This window comes from Pleurodeles waltl, chromosome 3_1 (assembly GCF_031143425.1).
Source record: "Pleurodeles waltl isolate 20211129_DDA chromosome 3_1, aPleWal1.hap1.20221129, whole genome shotgun sequence".
NCBI classification, from domain to species: Eukaryota; Metazoa; Chordata; class Amphibia; order Caudata; family Salamandridae; genus Pleurodeles; species Pleurodeles waltl.
In genome coordinates, this window is record NC_090440.1 from 419,890,981 (window position 1) to 419,918,898 (window position 27,918).

At 46.7% G+C, this 27,918-nt stretch overlaps 1 protein-coding gene across 1 annotated transcript in view; it reads left to right on the plus strand.

The window, feature by feature from the left end:
• Nucleotides 1-27,918, plus strand: part of LOC138284183 (aminopeptidase Ey-like) — a 432,258-nt gene that overhangs the window by 194,115 nt on the left and 210,225 nt on the right. Inside the window, exon 10 of the mRNA XM_069222681.1 lies at nucleotides 15,335-15,510. Coding sequence (XP_069078782.1) covers nucleotides 15,335-15,510 — 176 coding nt within the window. The remainder of the gene's footprint in view (nucleotides 1-15,334; nucleotides 15,511-27,918) is intronic.

Consider the following 27,918-nt stretch of genomic DNA (forward strand, 5'->3'; position numbering starts at 1 on the left):
AAAAAAGAATGGTTGAGAACTTGGAAGGTCCTATCTCTCAGAAAGGAAGAGAACCAATAAAGTAGTGGTACCTTCAATCCACCATTACACAATTACACCACTACAGATCCACCATGGTGCTCAGAGCAGCTCCTTGTGTACACTAGCGAAGGATCCACAGATCAAAAAAAACAACACCCAATCAAACACCAAAGCCCACTGCTCACTGGGACTGGATGCATGCAGGAGGTTGGCATCAAAATTCACTGAGATAAACAAAGCTTACATGGACATTATAGTTAGATTGAGATTTTACACATAAAAAAAATGTTTGCCCTAACTATAATTTCCATGTATATGTATGTCACAGTATACCTTCCTCTTACTGCCTTGGTCAGATGGAGTTGAGGTGCAACCTCGGTTCTTGTAGGTCCTGCTATGGCCGAGGTAAGGGCGACCCCTTCCGGTAGCAACGGTGCTGCTGAGACTGGTACGCCACAACAATCAGTGCCCTCCAGAAGGAGTCCCAGGGGAAAAAACCCTAAGGGAAAAAAAACTCTAAAACTGGAACTCCCTGGAACAGAAAAAGGACACGGCAAAAATCAGAACTCCAACTCCAGGAAAGGAAAACAGGAAAAGCTGAAAAAGCAGGAACAAAAACTGGAATCAAGACAAAATCAGCCGGAGTGTGAGTCACCTCCAAGGGAAGTGTTGCAACGCAAAGAGAATAAGAATCTGACCCATTATATACCACTTAACAGGAAGTGACATGTAGGAAGAAGGAGCTATCGAACAAGGCAGAAGAAGGCACCATGTTAGAAAAGAAAACAGATGCATGCAGGGAAACAAAATGAGAATGCTGGGAAGAAGAGAACATGGTCCCACAAGGAAAAAGGAGGTAAAAAAAGAAGAAAGTCAGAGCCATAGATCGGGGCATCAGGTAAGTGAAGGGCCGTTGGGGGGGTGCAGACACTTCTTGGTGAATATCCATGCCGCTCATTGAATGCGGCGAGACCCGACGCCCAAGCTTGGGCCTCTGACCTCACCACGGTTATAAATTATACTGAGACCGAGGAAATAGGTCGCTACCCGTAAGATGGACCGCAAACCGAACAGTGGATGCCGTGGGAATCCGCAGCATGACAATATATAATTGTATATATTTATATACATATATATATTACATTATCAACCCCTAAACTCAACCACCACTAAACTCTAAAAAATACCCTTACAACCTAAATACTCACCATACCCTAAACTCAAGAAAACAATAAAAATTTAGCAGTTAGAGTATATACTATAACTCATGGTCTGTAGTTGCCTTAAAGCACAAATAATAGTTTCTTCAAATAAGTATAACTATAACTGCTGAATTTCTATGGTTTTTTGAGTGTAAAATGTGAACCTAACTAAAATGTCCCTGTAATCTTTGTTTTTTTCTGTGAATTTCAATTTGTTTAAAGTAAATTAATATTTACTTACCATATGTTACCACTTACATTTTGTTGTAATGGCATGCCTGGTAAAGACTTGAATGGTAAAGGCAATGTGTGGTAAAGGCATTAGTTGGAAAAGGCAAAGTGTGGTAATGACTGTGTTGTAAACGTTGTCTCCCGGTGAAATTATTGCAAGTAGACAACTTTTATTTTGAAGCAATCATGACTCAGTGCCAGGACACCTTTTTAGGTCATTGTGCATTTTGGAGTTTGGAAATAGTTGTAACAATAATGTCCATTTGGACATAGTACCTTTAGATTGGATCTTATGCCCAAAATGCAAATAACAAATTCTCTTCAAAGTTTGTTTTCAAAGCATTGATGTACAAACATTAATCAAATACATACTCAACAAAATATTACCGGAGTTCATACTCCTTATAATCCATAAATGTAGATCCAAATAACGCACATAATAAGTTTACATATGTCAGTATGTATAACTGGAACACTGACTGGTTAAAAATAAGGTTTATAATCGCAAACAGGGAATGTGGCTTCAAAGCGAAGCTCTGCTTGCATGCACAGCAGCAGGAAAGTTCGTGCTGCAATACAGGTTCCTTGTTGCCCTTAATTTGTTTTTTAGCTTCATCAAATTTCTGGTTTATGAAGCTGGTCAACCCCTGTATCCAAGACTTGGAAAGGAAACCACAGTAAAAAATATTCCTGCACATCTGTACAAGAAATAATTGGAAATCAGATCAGTTGGTGACTGTTGTGGCCCTCTGTTGGCCCTTAAGTTATAATTCCTAAAATTCAGAGAAACAGGTAACCAAGTCCCTTGTGATACACACCCTAAAAACCACCTTTTCCCTCCCAATCGACAGTCTCACCAGAGATGCATCCTTAAGATTTCCTGCATAGTCAACTCAGAGAAGCATGTGTATCAAGATAAATAACCTAACCCAAGTCTGTGAGAATATGAATAACTCTACGCTGGGGCTCTTTGGTGAATCTTCCTAGTGCGCTGTGCTCTTTAATACCCAATGTTTTGTGAAATCATGGAAGTAATTTAGATCCTGGCAGGAGTGTCTGTAAATCAACCAACGAATGGACCAGATGGGCATTGAGTTTTCTAATGATGAGGATCCTGTCCTAAAAGGTGTGGTGCAACTGACAGGCAAAAGCACCTGCAGCTTTGTCAACGGAAACTATGCACTTCACCCACCTGTATAGAAGGTCGGTAAACTGCAAGTTTGGCAGGGCTTTTACAGCAGTGCTTCCCCTCGTTCAAAGTCTCTATGGTGCCCTATATTCACTGCTGAATGTTTCCATGCATTTGCTTTCATCTTCCGAACAAAGGTGCCCTAAAGGCAATTTGTGGTGGATTTGTGAAAGGTTTAGACAGGACATTTCAGAATAGTATTAAAGCAATTTGACAGAGCACCTAAACCACCTATATATGGTTTTATACTGAGCTTCCCTGATCCGTTCACTCATTCTCCCCATTGCTAGGTTTTGCCATAACGTTTCCCATGTCTTGTGTTCTGTCTCTCTTGCCAGACACCACTCCCAGCACTCAAAAGGATGCTACTTTTTTCAGGTAGTTTTCTAATCATTGACCATATAAAGAGGAGATAGTGACTTTTGGTGCTTACACTACCTTCATAATATTTTGAAGGGGGGTGAGGTCTCTAGAGGTTCCTAGGGGGTCATTCTGACCTCGGCGGTAAAAGGCCCTTACCGCCGGTCAGAAGTCCGCCATTCTACCGCCGCGGCCGCGGTAAACCGCCACGGTCATTCTGACCTCCAACTGGCAAACCGCCAAAAACCCGACATCCACGGAAGGCCGCCTCATCAGCGGACAGCGATAAACTGGAGATGACCAAACCTCCACCGTCACGCCAACACAAACACGCCCATGCCATTCTGACCCACGAATCCACGCAGCGGTTTTTTAACCGCGGTATTCCATTGGCGGTACACACCGCTGCGGTCAAAATACACACACATATACAAAACACAGCCACATTGGACAATTTGAAATACACACACCTGATACATATACACACACCACTCCCACACACCCAATTAAATATAAAACACACACCCACATCACCCACAATCCCCTACGACCACAAGTATCTGAGAGAAGGCGCAATACACTGAGAGAGAGCACAGGGAACGCAAAGCACAACACACACAGGAACCCAACATCATCACCCACACCACATCTACGCACACATCACCACGCACATAACCACAAACACCACCCCACACCTCATCCACACCACCCCATGGCACCCCAAAGACACCCCAGGTTCTCGGACCAAGAACTCAGGGTCATGGTGGAGGAAATAATTAGGGTAGAGCCCCAGCTCTTCGGCACACAGGTGCAACACACCACAATAGCCAGGAAGGCAGAGCTATGGCAAAGGATCGTAGACAGGGTCAACGCTGTGGGACAGCATCCCAGAAATCGGGAAGACATCCGAAAGCGCTGGAACGACCTACGGGGGAAGGTGCGCTCGATGGTGTCAAGGCACAACATCGCTGTGCAGAAGACTGGCGGCGGACCCCCACCCACTCCACCCCAATTCACAGCATGGGAGCAAGAGGTAGTAAACATCCTGCATCCTGATGGCCTCGATGGAGTATCCGGAGGAATGGACTCTGGTAAGTCGATTCTCAACTACTTCACCCCCCCCAATCTCAGCCCCCCAGCACACATCCTCCCTGCCAATGTCTCACCAGCACAACCCACCCTAAACAACACCAACCCCTGAATGCCAACACAAACCATAGACACCCATCACCTATGCATGACCACTACACATACCCATCCACCCCCCCCCAACCACCTCCCACAAGGGAATGCCTGCACTGGTGGACAAGGGCACTCACAAAATGCACGCCATGGCACACACATAAGCAATAACCATACTCTTTTACCCCTGCAGGGCCCGAACGCCAACACACCGCCACGGAGGGTCCAGATTTGTCCATCCCACCCCCAGAACAGGCCCCCAGTGAGGACAGCAGCTCTGTCGACCTAGAACCTGATGACCAGCCCGGACCATCGGGGACCTCTGGACAGTCGGTTCCCCACACACAGATACAGGCCACAGCAGACCCAACCCCCTCTGGGAATATCAGCACAGCCCCCACCCAGCGGGCCCATGCCTCTGTCTCTACGACGCGTCAATCAGCGGTGTGTCCGCCACTACAGGGCACCCAGGCTGACCCAACACCCCAACAACAACAGGGACCTGGGGGCAGTGGTAATGGGCACACCGTCCAGGGGACAGAGGCCCGGGGAAACAGGTCAACTGGGAGGGCTGCAGTGCGACAGGGGGGGGAGGACAGGCCCAGGGAACCAACTCTCCAAGAGGCCCTCACCACCATCATGGGAGCATACCACCATTCCCAGGAGACGATGGCGACGGTACTGGCCAGGTTCACGGAGACCCAGGCACAGCAGGAGGAACGCTACATGGGGTTCAGCAATGAACTCAGGAACATCGCTACCGCTATGGGGACCATAGTCCAGGCCCTCAACCGGATAGAAAACACATTGTGGGACCATGTGGCACCCCAAAGGGCCCCTGTCACTAGCCAGGACCAGGAACAGCCTACCACCTCCGCCGGCGCTAGTGGACAGGAGGCCCCACCACAACGACAGGCCACCAGAACCCCACCTCCTGCTGAAGAACAACCACCCCGCAAGCGGAACCTGAGATCTCACAGGAAGACAGAGTAGGATGCCAAGACCGCCGCCAGCATAAGATCCCCCCTGATGTGATCCCACTGTCCCACATTGTCACCCTGTCCAACCTTAAACAGCCCCTGCTCCATCCTTCCACAGGCATATGGACAATGCACCTGTGAAACTGAGAACTGGACTCTGCCATGGACATTACTCCACACCCACCCATCACCGTTTTAATATCATGTACCAATATCTAGCACTATAAATAAATCACTCATTGCACTGAAATCATTCAGGAGTCAGCCTGTATTTTTTACAAATGTATTACACATTACTGTTCAATAATGTTCAGTCAATTTGTGATGACAACATACCGATGTCAATAAGCTTTAGTCCATGGGCTAACCAAGCAGAAGTCACGCAGTGGGTCATACAGCACTGAAAAGGGAAGGGAACATCAAAAATCAGTTAAAAAGAACTGTGGGGAAATACACAAAGTAGAGATGCAGGAGGCTTTAAGTAAATGTTAAATGGCGTGGGTGATTCTTACCTGTGTGTTACTGAAAATACTGTAGGATAACTGTGTCCCTGTTGTCTGTGTCGTCCCCGTCGTCTTCCTCCTCTTCACTCTCCACAGGATCCACAGCTGCTACAACAGCACCATCTGGAGCATCCTCCTGCAGGAAAGGCACCTGGCGTCGCAATGCAAGATTGTGCAACATACAGCAGGCCACGATGATCTGGCACACCTTCTTTGGTGAGTACATCAGGGATCCACCTGTCATATGCAGGCACCTAAACCTGGCCTTCAGAAGGCCGAAGGTTCTTTCTATGATCCTCCTAGTTCGACCATGGGCCTCATTGTACCGTTCCTCTGCCCTGGTCCGGGGATTCCTCACTGGGGTCAATAGCCAAGGCAGGTTGGGGTAACCAGAGTCACCAATTAGCCACACACGGTGTCTCTGTAGCTGTTCCATCACATAGGGGATGCTGCTATTACGCATAACATACGCGTCATGCACTGACCCAGGGAACTTGGCATTTACATGGGAGATGTACTGGTCAGCCAAACAGACCACCTGGACATTCATCGAATGGTAATTTTTCCTGTTTCTGTACACCTGCTCATCGTCTTTTGGGGGTACTAAGGCCACATGGGTCCCATCAATGGCACCAATGATGTTGGGGATATGTCCAAGGGCATAGAAATCACCCTTCACAGTGGGCAAATCAGCCTCCTCAGGGAAAACAATGTAGCTCCGCATGTGTTTCATCAGGGCAGACAACACTCTGGACAAAATCTTTGAAAACATAGGCTGAGACATGCCAGATGACATGGCCACTGTTGTCTGGAATGAGCCACTTGCCAAAAAATGGAGGACTGACAGAACCTGCACTAGAGGGGGGATTCCTGTGGGTTGGCGGATGGGGGACATCAGGGCTGGCTCCAGCTGGGCACACAGTTCATGGATAGTGGCACGGTCAAGTCGGTAACGTAGTATGATATGGCGTTCTTCCATTGTCGACAGGTCCACCAGCGGTCGGTACACGCGAGGATTCATCCTTCTCCTCGCAAGTCCCAGCGGACGGTGCCTAGGAAGGACAACATGGAGTATGGAGTCAAGCAGATCACAGGTACGTTCACCACAGCTTGCATAGCACACGGTTATCTATGTATTGAAAGGCGTGTATGTGTGGCAATGCAAGGCCTAGGCCTGTGTGACGCAGTTGAAATTTAGCCATGTGGGCCCTTGAAATGGCGGCTGCCTGACCTGTGAAGTGGGACAATGGGATGTGAGGTCAATGCGCTGGCGTGGCACACCGTGGCGGTAGGCGGTGGAAGACCGCTGTACGAAGACGCATTGGTTAACATTGAAGCCTATGGGTTTCAGGAGCCAATAAGGATGTGCGCCAACGGTCGCGGTACGCACCGCTGCGGTATGCACCGCCGCGGGCGTGACCGCCATTTTCTATCTGCTTAATCACTCGAGACCTGATCATCCACAGGAGAGGACCTATACTGCAAGTGCTGCTGTGACCTCGGTCTGGAAGAGACAATGGCTGCTGGGACTGGGGAAAGGGCCCCTGCCTTCACGTCTGAAGAGTTGGAGAAACTTGTGGATGGGGTCCTCCCCCAGTATGCGTTACTCTACGGTCCTCCAGACCAACAGGTAAGTACACTGGGTGCACATTGAATGGGCTATGCCTGTGTTGAGTGGGGTGGATGTAAGATGGTGGGGTGGGGAGCGAATGAGGAGTGCAACGCACGACAGATGAGAGCATGTGCCACATGGCAAAGTTGGGGAGGGGGGGCAATCACATCTAACATGCAGATAAATGATGATATTTCTTTTCCCACCCTGTACATGTCAAATAGGTCAGCGCCCATCAGAAAGTCGACATTTGGCGTGCCATCGCCAAGGAAGTCCGGGCCCTGGGGGTCCACATCAGACGGGGCACCCACTGCCGCAAGAGGTGGGAGGACATCTGCCGCAGGACCAGGAAGACCGCCGAGTCACTGCTGGGGATGGCCTCCCAACCTAGGAGGGGTGCCAGTCGTACCCTGACCCCCCTGATGTCCCGGATCCTGGCGGTGGCCTACCCTGATTTGGATGGGCGCTTGAGGACATCACAGTAGACACAAGGGGGTGAGTATCAGCACATTCTGCTATCTATATGCGCAGTGGAGGCGTCTGGGTGGGGGAGGAGGCTTGTGGGTGACATTAGGCCAGGGCGCTTTCTGTAGTGTAGTCCTCTCCTTTAGGCATGGCCCTGTGCCCCCGCCCCCCACCTCTGTAGGGTGCCAAGTACAGCTATCCATGGTCCTGCATCATCCATGTGTGCATTTGTTGTGCATAGACCTGTAGGCCTGGTCACAAGTACTGAGTAGTATACCCCGATTGCGCAGCGTAGTGCATGAGGCTCCTGTGTCTGTCCTCTCCCCCAACGGTGTTGACATTGCATGCACTCATCCTGTCTTTCTTTCTCCCCCCACCCTTTTTCTTTATCTTCTTGTGCATGTGTGCATTAGCATCATCAGGCGGAGGAGAATTGGCATCGGAGCACGAGGGAGCTGCAACTCACAAGGCCCCGGTGGGCCGTGGTACAGACACCGAGGGCACCAGTGATACGGAGGGCGAGGGGAGCACCACAACGGGGACCGTGGTGACACCAGCGACACCGACACGTCCTCGGATGGGAGCTCCCTAGCGGTGGCGCAACATCCGGGCCCCCCGCCTCTACAAGTACAGCCGCCACCCAGCGCACCAGCCCCGCCCTCCCAGCAGCCCCTCAGCCTACGCTCCGTGCCCGCTCGCCCAAGAAGGCGGGCGTCTCCTTCGCCCCAGGCACCTCACCTGCCCCTGTTACCCCTGCTGCCCTCAGTGAGGAGGTCATTGACCTCCTTCAGACCATCATTGTTGGGCAGACTACCCTTTTGAATGCCATCCAGGGGGTAGAAAGGGAGGTGCATCGTAGCAATGCCTACCTGGAGGGCATTCATTCGGGTCAGGCTGCCCATCAACAATCGTTCAATTCTCTGGCCTCAGCACTGACTGCAGCCATTGTCCCTGTTTCCAGCCTCCCTCTTCTGACTGCCTCCACCCTGTCTCTGTCTCCCGTTCCTCAGCCTATCCCATCCACACCATCAGACCAGCCTGCACACACCTCAACACCCAAGGGCAGCTCATCCAGACACAAGCACCACAGATCACACAAGCAGTCCCCCAAGCAACACCCAGATGCAGACATGGCAAAAGTCACTACCACCTCTGTGTCCCCCTCCTCCTCGTCTCCCTCCTCCCTCCCTGTGACGTCTCCACTCACACCTGCATGCACACCACCATCAGCCAGTGCTTCCAACACCAGCACACCCTCCACACCAGTCCGCACACGTGCAGTCACCACCCCCACTGCCATTTACACGTCCCCTGTGTCCTCTCCCACTGTGTCTGTCACCCCCTCTTCCAAGACACACAAACGCAAGCAGCCACCCATCCAACAGCCATCCACCTCACGACAGCCTACGTCACAATCACCTGCACCCAAACACAGCACACCTGACTCTCCTACAACCACATCCTCTTCCTCCACTCCCATCACCACTACTACACCTTTACCTTGGTCCTAAAAAAGTTTACCTCTCCAATCTTAACCTCTTTCCCTCCCCTGACCCACCCCCTCCATCTGCTAAGAGTCCCAAGAGCACCTCAGCCACCACCAGCCCAGTTACAAGTGTGACTGTAGTGCATGGGTTCTGGAGTCCACCCTTTGGCAGCAGTGACACATCTGTCAGCAGCAAGGGGACAGCCAGCCCCCCCCCTGGCAAGAGGACCCGGAAACTCAAGGGCCGCCGTGAGAAGACTGACACGGCTGCCCCAAGGACCAAAGTTCGCCCACTTCACCTGCCACAACATCCAGGGGAGGCAAGGCCCAGAGAGCCTCATCTAAGGAGCGAAAGGGCAGCAGGGCGGAGAAGTCAGCCAGCAGGAGCGCGGAGCGTGGAGCAGGAGGGCCCCACAAGCCCAATCCCGGGTGTAAGGGAGGCCACCCAAGGGCCCAGGACTCCGTCACCGAAGGGTCCAGCAACTGGACGGTCGGAGGGCGAGTGAGCAGGGAGTCCAGGCCAGGTCTGGCTCCCTTGAATTACTGGACAAGCACCGCTGAACAGGGCCCCGCCGTGCAGAAGAGCACCACTGAACAGGGCCCCGCCGTGCAAAAGAGCACCGCTGAACAGGGCCCCGCCGTGCAGAAGAGCACCGCTGAACAGGGCCCCGCTGTGCAGAAGAACACCGTTGAACAGGGCCCCGCCGTGCAGAAGAGCACTGCTGAACAGGGCCCTGCCGTGCAGAAGAGCACCGCTGAACAGGGCCCCGCCGTGCAGAAGAGCACCGCTGAACAGGGCCCCGCCGTGAAGAAGAGCACCACTGAACAGGGCCCCGCCGTGCAGAAGAGCACCGCTGAACAGGGCCCCGCCGTGCAGAAGAGCACCGCTGAACAGGGCCCCGCCGTGCAGAAGAGCACCGCTCCGCTGGGCCCCGGCGTCTCAAGCACCACTCCGCTGGGCCCTTCATCTCAAGCACCGCTCTGCTGGGCCCCGCCGTCTCATGCACCGCTCCGCTGGGCCCTTCCTGTCAAGCACCGCTCTGCTGGGCCCCGCCGTCTCATGCACCGCTCCGCTGGGCCCTTCCTGTCAAGCACCGCTCCGCTGGGCCCTTCCTGTCAAGCACCGCTCCGCTGGGCCCCACCGTCTCATGCACCGCTCCGCTGGGCCCTTCCTGTCAAGCACCGCTCCGCTGGGCCCTTCCTGTCAAGTACCGCTCCGCTGGGCCCCACCGTCTCAAGCACCGCTCCGCTGGGCCCTTCCTGTCAAGCACCGCTCCGCTGGGCCCCGCCGTCTCAAGCACCGCTCCACTGCGCCCTTCCTGTCAAGCACCGCTCCGCTGGGCCCTTCCAGTCAAGTACCGCTCCACTGGGCCCCCCCGTCTCAAGCACCGCTGGCACAATGACAGTGTCGGTTCTGTGTCGAGCCCACCATGCCTCCTCCAGTGATCTCTGTAATCCACCTGATGGACTGTGGCTTTGCACTCCCCAGGATGTAACAGTGGGCAAACCACCCACTGTAGAGACATTGAGAGACTGTGGCTTTGCACTCCCCAGGATGTAACAGTGGGCAAACCACCCACTGTAGAGACATTGAGAGACTGTGGCTTTGCACTCCCCAGGATGGCACAGTGGGCAAACCACCCACTGTAGAGACATTGAGAGACTGTGGCTGTGCACTCCCCAGGATGGCACAGTGGGCATGGTGGCCCCTTCGTGGATCTGGCGTCGTGGACTCATGTGGCTGTGGTGCCCCCCTTCCCTTCCCCCTGAGGTGCCTGTAGTTTTATCATCAGATGCCCCAGCAGTGTTCTCTCCAACGGACTCAGGTCTCCTGTGTGGGCTTTGCCCTTGTGTTGATACACTTTGGCCCACGGACACTTGGCATTTCGTTAAATGTGCAGGACTAATTGCCTCGGTTTATCGATTGCACAAAATATTTATTTTCTTTTGTATTATTTTTATTGCTATTTGACCATGACTTAACAGAGGCTATTTTTTACATAAATTTTGATTCTCTATTTAATTATGTCTTTGCATTTTTCCGGGGGGTTTGGGTGGTGTCACTGTGACTTGTTGCTCTGCATTGGTGTGTACATAGTTTGGGGGGGGGGGGTCGCATATGTGTGTGCCGTAAGCTTTCCTCCTCCCCCCTCCCCTGTGTCGTAGGTGCAGTACTCACCGTTGTCATCTGCACCGGCGTTCGTACTCGTGGGAGATGAGCAGGTAGACGAGAGCAGGTAGGATGTTTAATTCGGGTTCCATGCTGTCCTCCTTCCTCGTGGAGTGCATAGAGGTGAGCGTTTTCCCGTTCGTAGTCTGTTTCCGCCGTGTTTTTATCGGCGGTGCTCCCGCCCCGGAAAAGGTGGTGGATTGGTGAGTTGTGATAGTGTGGGTGGTACATTGTCTGCCGCCTGCCTGTTGGCGGTGACCGCCGCGCTGTTTGTTTGTCCCGCCGTGGCGGTCGGAGTGTTAAAGTGGTGGGCTGTGTTGGCGGTTCCCGCCAGGGTCAGAATTCCATTTTTTGGACCGCCGGCCTGTTGGCGGGTTGGCCATCGCTTTATCACCGACCGCCAGGGTTAGAATCACCCCCCTAGTCTTATACTCAGGTGCATCATCCAGTATCTTCTTTACAAATAAGTCCACTTCACAGGCTTCAAAGGACTTAATGTTAAACCACAAACATTTTAGATGGTCATATTGCAGCCGTCCTTCTTTGAAGTGTCAAATGGGTATGTTGATGGCACGAAAGAGAAGGCAGTGTTATAATGGATCAGACTGTACAGGGAAGAGAATGGCTTCTGCCTTAGGCTTTGTGATGTTCTGCCCCAGAGTTTCATATTCGTGCCTATCAGAGCACTGAGATAGACATTTGTTGAGCAGTCACCTGTGTTGCACCACCTGTGAATTATTTAAAAGAGGTTCAAGATGCAAGTTAAAATATTCATCTTTAGGATGTTAATTTACCTCAGCAACAATAAATAAAGAGTGGGGCATTTCCTCATTTTGCCTTAATAGCCTTAAGAAAGTTAATTTCATATTAGTTGCTTATGAATGAGGTTAGAGTAAAACCACAAATATTTAATATTTCTTTCTGACCAGTGAAAGAGTGCCCACTCAGTAAGTTAAGGATTTTAGATCTGTTCAAATTAATCCTCAGTCATGCCACAACTTCAGATTGTTGCAACTGTGTCATTACCATCTGATTTGAAGCTCCTGACTGGTTAAATCTCGGTGAAGAGAAAGATTTTGTGGGAATCAAATCCAAAATTAACCCTCTTAGTATGTAGTCATGATCATGGAGAATCTCAATCCCATTTGATTTCTGAATAGCACTTGTTTAGAAAAACTCCAATTCACTGAATCAAAGGCATTTTCTGCATCCATGGTTGACAGAATCACCAGGATTGACGTCCTTTTGACCATCTTGATTAGGTGGACAACCCTCCCTATATTGTCATTTGTCTGGAATCCCTGGATGAACCTTCATTAGTCGGGATGTATTAAGTTGCAATTATGCATCCAATAAATACGAGCCCTGTTCAATTGCTATTTGAATGCTGACCATTATCAGGGTGTTATTGTGATTCTGAATCCACATGTAGAAAAGTCTGGCATTTGCTTAAACCATGTAAGATTACAACAAACAAGGATTGGATTTCTGTCTGTGATGGTTCAAGTGTACATGTCCTTCTCCACATCTCGCCACAAGCTAATAGATTGGCTAAGATCAAATCCTGCTTCTAAGTGTACTTCTAACTCATGGAAGAAAGTCTTTGACCAAACTTCTATATGTCATAGGGCCAGAGTTACAAACTAAGGTCCATATTTATACATTTTTAGCGTTGCATTTGAGTCATTTTTTGATGCAAAAGTAGTGCGAACTTACAAAATACAATTGTACTTTGAAAGTTTGCGCCGCTTTTGCATAAAAAAATGACGCAAATGTGGTGCTAAAAAAGTATAAATATGGGCCTAATTTTGTGAGTGCAAACAGTCCGATTCAAAGAATCATTATTGAAATTCTTCAGGTCTGCAAAAACAGTACATAAAATACACATCAATGATGTGTATTTTAAATATTCGTTTTGCAACCCATTTGGAACGAAATAAAGAAGATATGAGAACTTTTAACAATATAGTTGGACTTCTGCGGATTATTATTCTTTATTTTGACTGCATCACTATGTTGAATCTGAAGCATTTAAAGTGCCAAGCTTCTCAATACCATAATAATCTTAGTGCACTAAAATGAGTAATTTAAAACAAAGTTCCTTTTCATTTCAAAGACGACCGATTTGCCAAAGCAACTAGTCACCGATCTGTATACTATAACCAGATGTCAATCATTGCAGTCCAACATTTGTCTGCTTGTTCTGCACTCTGCATCTACTTTGCATGTGCATGTCAACTGTGATCAGGTCCATGGCATTAATAGTTTTTTTTTTTAACTATAATGATGACTACTGTAAACAAATTGAAATATGTGCCCTTGATAGACGTAAGCCACAAAAATTATTTAAAAAAAGGCTTCAGCATGGTGTTTCAACCAGGTGATATCCCAGCTGGATTCCAGCACGGGCCAGGTGCTTGGTCTCCTGGATACACTGAGGCCCTCAGTGAACTATAATTGTGTTTGTACTATAAAAGTCTAGGGGAGCAATAAAAAGAAGCGCTCTTGTAGAGTCCTAGAGTGAGTGATCACACTTGGAGGACATTCTGGCTGTGGTGCTCAAATGATTTTCAGAGTGCGGGTGCTGCCATCTTAGTATATCCCTGAAGTCATAGGAACAGTGAGAAATCCAAGCATTTCACAAATGACAAAGTACAACAAATGAGCCACGCAAATTTAGCAGGAGAGTGGTAAAGGTGTGGTATGTACCCTATGATGCATTTTGAAGAGCACTGCTGCCAGTGCTCAATTTGTAAATAAAAACATGCTGATGCCCAAAGCTATCCTCTGAAACATGCGGCTGCTGAAATTAAATGTGTGAGCATGGAATACTGAGGCAGAGTAATCCTGAAGCCATCTCTGGCCTCTTTAATCTATTTACAGTAATTCCATGCCCTTTCATCTCACTCTTGCAGCTTTCTGCTTTCATCACTTGTGATGCTTTTTCACTTTTCTCTTCCTCTGTCTGTCTCATATGTGTCTTTTGCTTGCAGTAAATGCTTGAGGCAGAAAAATAAGTGCCTGTCCTCAAAAATAAGTGCCAGTGCTCCACAACGGAAACCTCTGGCTCAAATTAAGCACTGACTGATGCAAATATATTTCTAAAACATGGTGCAGTAGCACATTTTCATTTACAGACAACACATTTTCCATCGAAATAGCCACAAATTTTGAACTGACATGAAGTTTTAAAGCTTAAACTGTATAGTGAGCAAATGATAAAGTGTAAAAATGAAGTTTAAGCAAATAGTTACCATTTTCTCATCACCAAGTAAAGTGTTGATTTGATCCTATTAAAATTTTTAAATCTATCATCCTTCAGATTTACAAAAAATGTGCTTTAATTGTGCTTTCCTAACTTCTGGTATATTTTGAAATATGTTTACTGTTCATTTACAGCTATTTACATTTTGCAGCCTTTCTCTGTATTCTCCCTGCTCCCTTGCAATATTGTCAGATAGTTCTAACTTTGGAGTAAAGACCCATCTCCATTTTGAAGGAATAAGCAATAATTTGTCAAAGATATAGCCTGCCATTTGACCCCTGTCTTTGATGGGACAGCAAATGTGACAATATATCATTAGAATTTAAAGACATCTTTATTGCTCATTCACCTACTGAAGTCCTGAAGTCCTTCAGCACTCAAACCTTCACCCCTGCCCTCCATTTTCTGTGTCTATGTACTCAGAGTCAGTGAATCTACACAAGCAAAGGTAATACAAATCAGAAACAGAACAATAAGGCATTGCACTGTATCATGCTAATATTCATGTCATCACTGTCTTCATTCTTCCATGAATCCATCTCCAGGACACTAACAGTTGCTAATACTTGGCACACTACTAATACAAAACAAGACATAAATTTTCCAAAGGGGATATAACAATTCATGTTGCATAGTGGATAAATGAATGCAGTTTCTTTTCTGCACAGGTTGTGGATAACCAGACTTCAGTACAATTACCCCACAGCGTCAAAGGTATCATGGATACGTGGGTCCTCCAGATGGGGTTCCCAGTTATCACTGTCAATACATCGACTGGGGAAATCACCCAGCAACACTTCCTTCTTGATCCTGAATCAGAGGTCACTCGTCCATCAGAATTTAAGTAAGTATTTATGAACATGAAAAATGCTTCTTCGGTGATTACTTGTTTTTCTGTACAGCCTATCTGCGAATATGGAGCTGTTAGACCTGGTATATTTGGTGTGGTTTCCCCCTACATTTTTGCATTCAGACCTCATTTTCTGACCTCATTATTGCTGGCATTAGGACTCTGGGCAGTTTACCACTACTAGCCAGTGCTAGAATGCATGTGGTCTCTAATTAAAACATGGTAACATTGGCTTACCCAAAACTGGCATATTTAACTTACTTATAAGTCTCTAGTGAAGTGTACTACCTGTGCCCAAGGCCTGTAAATTAAATGGTACTGGTGGGCATGCAGCACTGATTGGGCCACCTATTTCAGTAGCCCTTCAAACATGACTCAGGCCTGCCACTGCAGAGCCTGTGTGCAATTTTAAACAGCTATGTCGACCAAGCAAAATAACCCTCTTGCCAAGCCCAAACCTTCCTTTCTTATACATATGTCTCCCCTAAGATAGGCCTTAGACAGCCCAAGGGAAGTATGCAGTGTTTTAAAAAAGAAGGACATGTACTTTTAGGTTTCACATGTCCTACTAGTGAAAAACACTTCCATTTGTTTTGACTATTGCACGGCCTATCTCTCCCATGCGATAACATTGAAATTACTTTATTATATTTTATAAAAGTAATTTTCAATTGGGAATAGATGTAATCTCAAAGTGTGTTGTCTCTGGAATCACAGATAGAAATCACAACTTTTGGTTGGATTTTAAGTTGTAGTTCTGAAAATGGCACTTTTAGAAAGTTGGCACTTTTTTACTTTAAAAATATAGGGGGTTATTACAACTTTGGAGGAGGTGTTAATCCGTCCCAAAAGTGACGGTAAAGTGACGGATATACCACCAGCCGTATTACGAGTCCATTATATCCTATGGAACTCGTAATACGGCTGGTGGTATATCCATCACTTTACCGTCACTTTTGGGACGGATTAACACCTCCTCCAAAGTTGTAATAACCCCCATAGCGCCTTCTGCCTGTCTTTGAATATACATCTGGGTGGGTGACAGCTGGGATTTTGTTCATTCCCTCCAAACAGCCACAACAAGGGAGCTTAGGTGGGACTGATGGGCCATTCACAGGCTGTTGAGCCATACAGGGCAGGATGGAAAGGAGGAGCTGATACTTACACCTGAATGGGCTGTGTTCTGTCCCCACACACATTGCTGCATAAACCTCTGTAGTGAGTCTGTAGCCGGGGCAGAAAGAGCAGGAATTCTGTCCTCTTCAAAGGCCTCTCTTGAAGTCTCCCCCACTTCCAAGGCACCACTGGGTAAGAACTGGACTTCAGACACTACCAGCCCAGTATACTTCTGGACCTGTAGATACTCTGACAGAAATAAGAACTGCTATTCTGCTGAAAAGGAATGCCACTCCACTGGAACCCTGCTCTGCTATGCTGCCCTGCTGCCCTCCTTTCCTGATAGTGAGAAGGACTGGACCTGAATCTCTCCACCCAGAACCAATGTGAGTTCAAGGGCTTGCTGGCTTGCCTCCTGTTCTTCTAAAGTCTCAGGGACATCAAAGACTTCTGTTCATCCTGCAACAGCACCTAGACTTTGCTTGCTGCAAGTCTTGCCCTGCCAAGTGGTACCAATCAAATCCTGGGCCCTTGGAAGTGGGTATAAAGTGCTGCAACTGCCAGAACCTGCACATGGATGCCATTGCACAGATCAGGATGGGCGCATCTCCATCGACGTCACTGCAGCGGCACTGATGATGCGTCCTGTTTTAGGTAATTTACTTAATCTGGGACTAGTTTTAGGCCAATGAATCCTTTGACCCTGATTGGAGACACTTTATGACGAGATAACTAATCAGCATGTCCATCAATGGATAAATAACCTCATCAATATTCACAATAGCAAATCATTCAACTTGGTTAGTGACATTAATGAAACCCGAAACACCCCATGACCTTTCAGTCATGAATAACCACACAAAATTTAGTAAGATTTATGATGTTTATTCCCTATTGATTACACTCTAGTAGCAAGTTTATTTGTCTCAATACCAGAAAACATCTTAGCACTGTCACAATATGGCAACTCGAATAAGATTTCATCAAAGCAAAGATCATAAACATTAGAACAAAGCACGACGTCAACATGGACTAATCTTAGCAGAGTATCATTAGCGCATTATTCAACAAAGCATCAATTCAGTCATTTGTCTATTTGCGTCTGTTTAGTGAACCCCTTACTAGCTCAAATTAGCATTGACCTGTTGGGCTTCATGCAAAACAATTTAGCAACACAAATTTAGAAAACATCTGTCTATGGTCTCTATCAAAAGAAGCAGTTGGTACCTAGAAAGAATAGGGAAACAGACAATTACACTTTCATTATCACATAGTTACCCTCCGTTATGGGTCAGCATACAGAGTCAGTCTTCGTCCTCAGGCCATCAGTTGATTAACCATTAGCCAGGAAACGCAGCAAAGTTCAGCAAGACAGGTAATAAGGAACACTTCCCTCAGAAGGAGGAAAAGTAGGAATCAGGCAAGACAAGGGTAAGGATGGTTTGAAGAGTCAAACAGCAAAGTCTTTAAGACAGAGTGACAAAGTGGCTAGGTGCTAGCAAAGAATGGCACGTAATGGCTGATTTCTCCTTGTGACACGGGGTTATATTACTCTTGCTGTACACTCGCTTAATTTCCAATTGGGCAAATTTTGGTGCATCATTATCTCCAACCAATAATTGTTTTGTCACCTCACTAGGATTTTCACTTTAGTACAGTTCTCATGTAGTTCATTGGCTCCTGTAGTTGATGTCTCCAACGGGTAGAATGGCAGGTACAAACTTTTATTCTTGCGGGCTCAGTCAGTAGTCCCATTGTCTTTACCAGTTCAGGCGACCTTGTACCTGTTGCAAGTTTACACTGTTGCATTCAGCAAGAATGTCTCCTTGAGCAAGTTGAGTCTCATGAGAACGAATTTACTATGGTTACACACATCTTCTAGCTTCTGGAAAAGTATGGCTACATTTCCTTCAGCAAGTCAGCACATTGCACGTTAGAAAAACACATTTAATATGAGACCGGCAGCTAGGCCCCGACTCATGCTAACTAAGGCCTAGTAATTAATTTTAGCAAAATCTTAACATATAACTCTTAATACTAATACAAAACCCATTAGTACATCAATAATTCATTATTAGTCAATTTCGTTAATCATCATATACATTGGTGGCCACTCCCCGTGGGCACATTTCACACGCGTAGGTTAAAATACATTAATACATTTTCTATGCAGCATCATTACTCATTCATTTTCAAACATTTCATGTTAATTTTGATTATAACAATTACACTCCAACAATCCCTCTGTTGACACTTGTCATCACACAAACCCATTCTTTAACAACCCTTTCACCTTTTCATGTCTTTCATCTCAATTTCTTCCTTTTGTATCGCCTTTTCATATTTTGCCCTGAACATGTTCTCCTTTTTCTTTTCTTCCCTCCTCGCTTTATGTTTTGCCAATTTTTCTTTACCCCTTTCGCAAATTTTGCTCAATAATCATAATCCAAATAAACAAGCCAAAACAATTACTATTCCCTGTGTTAATTTTCCCAAGAACCCATGCCAAAGACTACTAAACCAACTTCCCATACACGCAAATCCCTCTCCAATCTTTTCCCAGACTCCTCGTCCTTCAGTTCCTTCAAATCTGCATTATCTCTTGTTAGGTTAGTAAGCATACTTCTAATCTCATTACTATTGTCAGGTATATAGGTACAACAGTGACGCTCATTAAGCATCTTATAGACTCTGCCACTTTTCGCTAAAAGAATGTCTAAAGCAAGCCTGTTTTGAAGAGTCATAGCCCTCTCTGAAGCAAGCTCAGTATCCATCAGGAGTATAGCCCATGTGAAGTTTGTCAGCATGTTATCCTCAATAGTAGACAACTTTCGAATCTTTATGGAGTTCAAAACAACTCCCACTGAAGGAATTATTGCTCCAAAATATGTCTCCTACTACACCAGCAGCAGTTTCTCTCTTTTGTCTAGCACAAAGTAATTCTGTCACTTTCGAAAAATTTCTTTAAATCATCTAGATGATAGATCTTTGCGAAAACTCCTCCCAAATAACATGTCCCATACCATCCCTTTGGAAGACGGTAATAAGCATTAAGTCCACAAATGTAATAAACCCCTGGGATCGCTTGATCCATTCCATTTAGCATGAAAGTCAATTTATTCTGAAACAAAAACACATGCTTACACTCAGTCGTTCCTACAAACACATTGTCATAGTATGATTTTGGTCGCGTAATGCAAAGCCTACCTACATGTTTCGAATCTAAAGCTAGCTTCCCTTGTTCCATAATCACAATTGCTGCTATTACTAAGAAATGACCGTTGCTGCAAGCCCTTTTCTAATTTCCCCTTTAAAACCCTCCTGCGATCTTCAGCTCTTTTCTACAGATGTAAGCAAACATGTCAAATTATTGCTGTGCGCATATGAAGTACTAATTGTCATTCTAGGCTCAAAAAATTCCTTAATCAGCTTTATAGCATAATACTTAGCTACACTATTTAAATCTTCTATGATAGGCACATGAGAGAACACTAAATCGTAGTTAGAGTAAAAGTATTGCACTTCCTCCTGGTTATAGAAACGCGTTTGTAGCAGACTACAACTAATCACATAGGTTAATGGCAAACTGTGGTATGTAACCCCCTCTTGGACTGAAAGAGGAGTTTGTGTACACACATAACAAGCCTTTGCATCCATAGTGTCAACATACTCACTCAACAAGCGATAGAAAATGTTAGTAGACAGCTCCCCTTTTGTATTAGTTTCATCATGCAAATACTTTGTATCTTGCTTAAACTTCTCCCATGGAGTTAGTGTAGCAGTCTCAGAAACTGTAGCATTGTTAGCTTCACTCTTATCCACCAAACGCATTTCCACAAACAAAGCTATAATGAATATCACACACATAACACCCAAAGCAGCACCCAAATATTTACAGCGCGTATTCCCCTCAATGTCATCTCCTGACCTAGGCATGATCTGTAAAGAATCAGAAGGTAAAGTACTGTAAGTGTAAACAACTCACATGAGGATGGTTAATAACTTTCTCTTTTTTTTTTCAATAAAGCTAAGCAAAAAAGTCTTCCTTCAGCAAGTATTTACAGCTTTCTCATTCACTCCCAGGGTCCTTTTGTGTCAATCCAGTTAGAAGCTTGTCACAATCGATTTTCAAAAGTCAATTCAGGTTAACAGTGTCACATCCGGTAATTTATCAATCTCTTCTCTCAGGTTTCCCTTTATTCTATTTCAACTTAACACAGTCTCTTTTATTTGTAGCCAACTTCAGGTACCATAGTATTGAAGTGGAACTTCACGATCAAAATAGAAAGCCAAGAACTCTTGTTGCCACTCGGCTGACGCTGCATAAGCCCATTCAGGACCTGCGTATCTTCTGTTTGCTATTCTGTTTCTTTTCAACTTGCGGTCACCCTGCAATTCTCTTTCACTCAGATCTTCTTTCCTTGTGGTATCAACCTCTTCCTCTATTATTTCATTGATGACCACTTTCCCTTTTGCAGCTTTGTGACTCTGGCCACTTATCTTCCCTCAGTGTCCTTTTACCGTTCAGCTTTTCAGGTTGCTGTTCAATGCCCTCCTCTTGTGCTATGGCGTTTTCTCTTGCTGGACCTGCAAGTGGCTCAGGAGGAACCTGAACACTTTGACTGTCTTCAGCCTCTACTCCTTCACCTTCTGGGTCTGTCAGGGGTTCAACCTCAAACCCGTAACTGCCTGCTTCTGGGAGAACCTCTCTTTGGGTCGGTCCTTGGTGCCTCAGTTGAGATAGGCTCACCGTCACCCTTCTGGATCTTGTTTGCTGTTTGAGTGACCAAGCCGTCCTCAACGGTCTCTCCTTCAGTCTCAGTGCCCCTTTAATTACTCTCCGGCCCTGAGACTTCCTTTTCTGTAGCTGTTATTTTCGACAACCCAATTTCCTCATCAGTTGGACACGTCACCTTCTTTGTGTGACTGGCATGGATCCAGTTTGGGATTCCCGCACATTTCACAGCAGTAGTCGTTGTCAGTATCACTTGATACGGCCCCTTCCAATGTGGCTCCAAACATGACTTCCTCACGTGTTTCTTGGCAACAACCCAGTCACCAGCTTTCAGATTGTGACCTGGATCATTAATCGGTGGCAGTGTGGTTGCTTCCACCTGGTGAGAGAAAGAGCTGACCACGTCAGCCAGACCCTTGCAGTATTCCAACACCAAATCATCCGTGATATTCACAAGAGCATTTGCAGGCACTGCGGGCAATCTCATAGCTCGGCCCATGAGAATTTCATGAGGAGACAGTCCTGTTTTCTTGTTAGGTGTATTTCTCATTGACATTAGCACTAAGGGCAATGCATCTGGCCATTTCAAATTGGTAGCAGCGCACATTTTTGCCATTCTCAACTTCAAGGTACCATTCATCTGTTCCACCAATCCTGAGACTTCAGGATGGTAGCTACAATGCAACTTCTGTTCAATGTTCAATGCTGCACACAAGAGCTTAACCACCTCATTGTTGAAGTGACTTCCTCTATCTGATGGTATCAATTCCCTAAGCAGCAACTTCGCTACTGTGAGACTGTCATTCCTACGTGTAGGGTAAGGTTCAATCCAATGACTTAAGATACACACAATCACCAACACTTACCTCAGACCTCCACACACAGGCATCTCAATAAAATCCAGTTGCAGTCTGCTAAATGGACCTCCTGCTCTCCCAATGTGGCTCAAATTCACCACGGTCCCTTTCCCTGCATTCATCTGCTGACAGATGATGCACCTGTGACAGATTACTTCTGCAGCTTGCCTGAATTTTGGATTGAACCAATCGATTTTGAACAACCTGATCATGGCGTCTCTCCCCAGTATGTGCTTGACCATGGTAAAATCTTGCAAACTGTGACAAGAGACTGTTAGGCAAAACCATTTTCCCCTCATCTGAAACCCACAAATCATCTGGCCTTTGTACACATTGCATTTTAAGCCAAGAACGTTTCTCTTCTCTGCTGGCATGTCCCTGCAACAATGTTAACTCTTCTATCGTGTCAACCACCCTCAATGCATAGCCTGTGCATGTCTAATGTTCAGTTTCAGGTAACAATTCCCACTGATCTTTGAACGATATACAATTCAATGCACAAAACCTTGCAACTTGATCTGCATATCCATTCCCCTTTGACACAAAGGGGGTGATTCTGAACCGCCCGCCAAGCGGGAACCGCCAGAATACCGCTGCGCGGTCAAAAGACCGCCGCGGTAATTCTGAGTTTCCCGCTGGGCGGGCGGGCGACCGCCAGAAGGCCGCCCGCCCAGCGGGAAACCCCCTTCCACGAGGATGCCGGCTCCGAATGGAGCCAGCGGAGTGGAAAGGGTGCGACGGGTGCGGTTGCACCCGTCGCGATTTTCAGTGTCTGCTATGCAGACACTGAAAATCTTAGTGGGGCCCTGTTAGGGGGCCCCTGCAGTGCCCATGCCATTGGCCCCAGGGGCCCCACGACACCCGTTACCGCCATCCTGTTCCTGGCGGTGAAAACCGCCAGGAACAGGATGGCGGTAAGGGGGTCGGAATCCCCATGGCGGCGCTGCACGCAGCGCCGCCATGGAGGATTCCTCAGGCCAGGGGAAAACCAGCGGGAAACCGCCGGTTTCCCTTTTCTGACCGCGGCTTTACCGCTGCGGTCAGAATTGGCCTGGATGCACCGCCAGCCTGTTGGCGGTGCATCCGCAGTCCCCGGCCCTGGCGGTCTATGACCGCCAGGGTCGGAATGACCCCCAAAGTCTTGTGATTTCACATGAGCGCTGCATTTCACCACAGCAATTTCAAGAGGTAACTGAATCCCGTGCAACAACTCCTTAATTCTTTCACCATTCTTCACTGGAGAACCAGAAGAGATCATGAAACCCCTCTGTGACCACAACTGGCCAAAATCATGGACAATTCCAAATCCGTATCTGCTATCAGTATAGATAGTGACTTTCAATTTGTCAGCAGCATGGCATGCCCTAGTAAGAGCAACCAATTCAGCCACTTGAGCAGAGTACACTCTTTTAAGCCAAGATGCTTCCAAGATACCGGTGATTGTACGTACAGCGTATCCAGCTCTCAGTACTCCTACTGAGTCTCTCAGGCATGAACCATCAACAAAGATAATGTAATCATTTTCTTCCAATTGAGTATCTTTAATGTCAGGTCTTGGTTTGGTGCACAGTTCTGTTACCTCAAAACAATCATTTTCTACCTCTTCGGCATCATCAACATCTGCATTTTAATTAGGAAGCAAAGTTGCCGGGTTTAACACAGTACAGCGTTTTAATTACACATTAGGTGACCCCAATATAATCGTTTCATATTTGGTCAGACGGGCATTTGTCATATTCTGTGTCTTGGTTCGGGTGACTAGTATTTCAACTGAGTGTGGGACCATTACTGTTAGGGGATGTCCCATCACTGTACCTTCACATTGATTAAGGCTTTGACTAACTGCTGCAACTACACGCAGACAACCCGGTAAAGCTGCTGTGACTGGGTCCAAAGTAGCTGAAAAATATGCTACTGGGCGGTTTGCACCTCTATGGACCTGTGTCAGGAAAGACAAAGAACAAGCATCACCTTCATGACAAAACAGGACAAAAGGCTTTGTGTAGTCAGGCATACCTAAAGCTGGAGCCCTGTACATACATTCTCTCAGTTCAATGAATGCCCTCATCTCTTTCTCGGACATAGTTAGGGTATCCGGGCCATCCTTAACCTCCTTAACAGCCAACCTCACCAAAGGTTTAGAGATAATTGAGAAGTTTGGATCCACTGGCAACAGTAGCCCACCATTCCCAAAAACATCCTAACGTCTCTCTTGGATGTCGGGGGACTCATCTGTAATATGGCTGTCACTCTTTCTTTGCATATTCTCCTTGACCCCTTCTCAATCAGGTGGCCTAAGTACTTCACCTCTTTCTGGCAGCACTGCTGCTTCTTTGGGGACACTTTGTGCCTGTTCTTCCCTAAGTGATTCAGTAGGGCAATAGTATCATACCGGCAGTCATCTTTCGTTCTGGACACAATCAACAAATCATCAATGTACTGTACTAGAGTTGAATTAAAAGGCAGTTCCAATGATTCCAAATCCTTCTTAAATATCTGATTGAAGATGGAGGGCGATTCTGAAAACCCTTGAGGAATCCGACACCAACTGTAAACCTTGTCCAAGAATTTAAAACTGAAAAGAAATTGGCTATCTTCATGAAGAGGCACAGAAAAGAACGCTTGAGACAAGTCCACGACTGCATCTGCATCGCATGGAACCTGGAACATGATCACGGCTGGATTTGGCACTATTGGGCAACATTTTACCACTATATCATTAATTTTTGTCAGATCTTGGACAATTCGAACTTTCCCACAAGGCTTTCTCAGTCCCATTATTGGTGAATTACACAGGCTTCTCATCACTTCTTTTAGGACCCCTTGCTTTACAAAATCCGCAATTATCTGCATCACCTGTATAAGGACATCTTGTGCCATGTGGTACTGTGCTACCTTGGGAAACACGGCATTTCACTTCACACCTACTCTGACTGGTTCTACTCCTTTTATCAGTCCCATTTCTTTTCCTGTCAAATTCCACACTTTCTCTGTGACTGTACCCTATAATTTGGTTGGCAAATCGGTCACTGTGAACATCGGGAAAAAGCTTATCAAAGGTTACTCCTCATCTGTGGTGTCCGTCTCTGGTTCTGAGATCTGACCATCATCCCATTCATCATCACTGTTGGTCTGTACCTCAATTCCTTCATTGGAACAGGTGATTGAACACCTCGTCTTACACAGCAAGTCCCTTTCCAGTAGGGACATGGGACTCGAATCACAGATTACAAATCTGTGTAATCCCTGGTGGGTACCAATTTCGACCTGGACCGGATCTGTGATTGGATTAGTCAGGAGCTGATTTGCTACTCCTACCACCTTTAAAGTACGCCCTGAAAGCGGCAATTTTGGAACCTCTGCACTTCTGACTGTAGAGCGTGTAGCTCCTGTGTCAACCAGGAAGGAAACCTTGTGACCCATCACCTTTCCCTGCACATAAGGTCCTCTCTGATCTACTTCTAGGGACGCGGCAAGCCTGCACTCCTCGCTATCCGAACAGTCATTGCATTTGTTGCATGGACTGGAGACCTTGCATCTGAACCATGTTGCATGGACTGGAGGCCTTGCATCTGAACCATGTTATTCTGGAAGTTTGGATTTGGACCCCTCATTCTTGGACCCCTCCCATTTTGAAACGCACCAACATCATTGCTTTGTTGAACAATGCCATCCTGCACCATCATCAGACACTCCCGCTTCCAGTGTCCCACGCCCCGCACGCATGGCATGGTGACACCTTTTTCATCCCTTGCACATCATTTTGAACCACAACAGTATTCAAGTCCGGATCACGGTTCACAAAACCTCCCTGACCTCTGCCCCTCGTTTTGGGGCTGAAATATTCAGTTTCCTTGCAGTTGCTGCACCATCTGCTGTACTCCATTCCCCTGCATCCCTGCTTGAGCTGCTTTGATTTGCATCACAATCACCTTCTCTTTCAGCTTTCTCTGCTTCAATTCAATCTCATCACTACAGTATTTTGCATACTGTCACACCTCATCAATCGGCTTCACTTGCCAACAGATCAAATGATTCTTAATCATCTGACTAATCTCTGGTCTTAATCCTTCAACAATCCTGAACACAAAGTGATTCATGTCTTTTGTTTCTATGACCTCTGTGCCACTGTACTGTTTGAACGCTTTTAACAACCTCTCATAGTAAGCATGTATCGACTCTTTGCCTTCTTGTGCCGTTCGATCAATTTTTTGCGGCGACACCTTCTGCTTCAGGAACTCAATCACCTTATAGTAGTATTTCATCACCTCAGGAGACGGTGCTCCTGTAACCATGTCTCTTGCCAGTTCCGTCGTCGGCCAATCCAAGCCACAAATCAGCTGGACCTATAATCTCAAAGAGGGTATTCAAGTCTTCCCAAAGACATTTTGCAAGCTTCTCAAACCTATCCGTTTGCTGATACCATTCTAATAGCTTTTCCCTCAACCTTGGGTAGTCATTTGTGAATGACAAAATGTCACCTCTAGATCATGGCACATGAACTAGAACCCCGCCAGCTGTTTCTCTCATTGGTAACATCTTTATGGTTCCTGTGTCTGGCACAGCTTTCGCCTGCTGCTGTTCCAGACAGTCACCTTTCCTCTTATCTCTCTTCGCCCATCTGCCTTCCCATTTCTCTAAACTCCCCAAACGTGCGCACTCTGTAGTATCTCTTTAAGGTGTCCCTTCATCCCAGTAGACCTCATGTGATCAAAATCTTTAGTTTCGAAGTCTAACCTATAACTCCTCTTCGGATGCTTAGTATTGTCTAAGTCTATGCTGTATTTGTCTGCCAAATTTGCCAACCTCTGGTGCACCTTACTCACTTCTTTGGTTATCTTAGGGCACAAATATCTCAATTCTGCTTTAGTGTATGACTCTAATCTGTTCACTTCCATGCTCCCTTCCACTAGCTCAGCTGCTTCCACCCCCAACCTCACAAAATTCAGGTATTCCTCTCTTTCTGACCGCTCTGCTGTCGCAGGAGTAGTCTGTGGAGTTTTAAGCTTTTCCAGCCATTCGTTCAATTGTTGCAATGTCAAACCTTGCAACGAGATGTTTCCAGCTGGCACCATTGGGGTTTGTGATGTATTTGCACTCAGTACCTGTGGTGTCAGTAGGCCCAAGCCTGCTTGTCTCATGGTTTCTAACAGAACCCCAATCAGACTGAAGTCCAACAAGGATCTAGACCTCTCCGCTGTCTGTTCTCCAAGAGTCATCCCTTGGGAGCTTTCTGTGAACCCTCCTCTTATCACCTCTTGAGTCATTACTCCTTGGTCATACATACTAGGCTTCGCCTGCACATACAGCGGTACCGGCGGACCAACGGCAATTGGCAGAGATATAGCAGGGGGTGTCTGTCCATTTCCCAATCTCGGTGGGGTATTGACTCCCATAGCTGGATTCATTATAGGTGCTGTAACTGATTTCGATCCTGTGACCAAAGTATAATTTGGAACCACCTGTTGCTGCGGCTGGGGCAGCAAATGTGGAGTTGGCTCAATCTGCACTAACTTTGATCTCGTGTATGCTGGATCAGGCGGCACCATCAAATTCGTAGTCTTCTCTAATACTGGGACATCAGGGTAAAGCCTCTGAACTGGTGGTGGTTGCAACTTTATCTGCGTCTCAGGTGCAGTGGATATACTAGCACCATTCTGTATCGCAGCTGATGTGGTAACATAATTTGCCTGT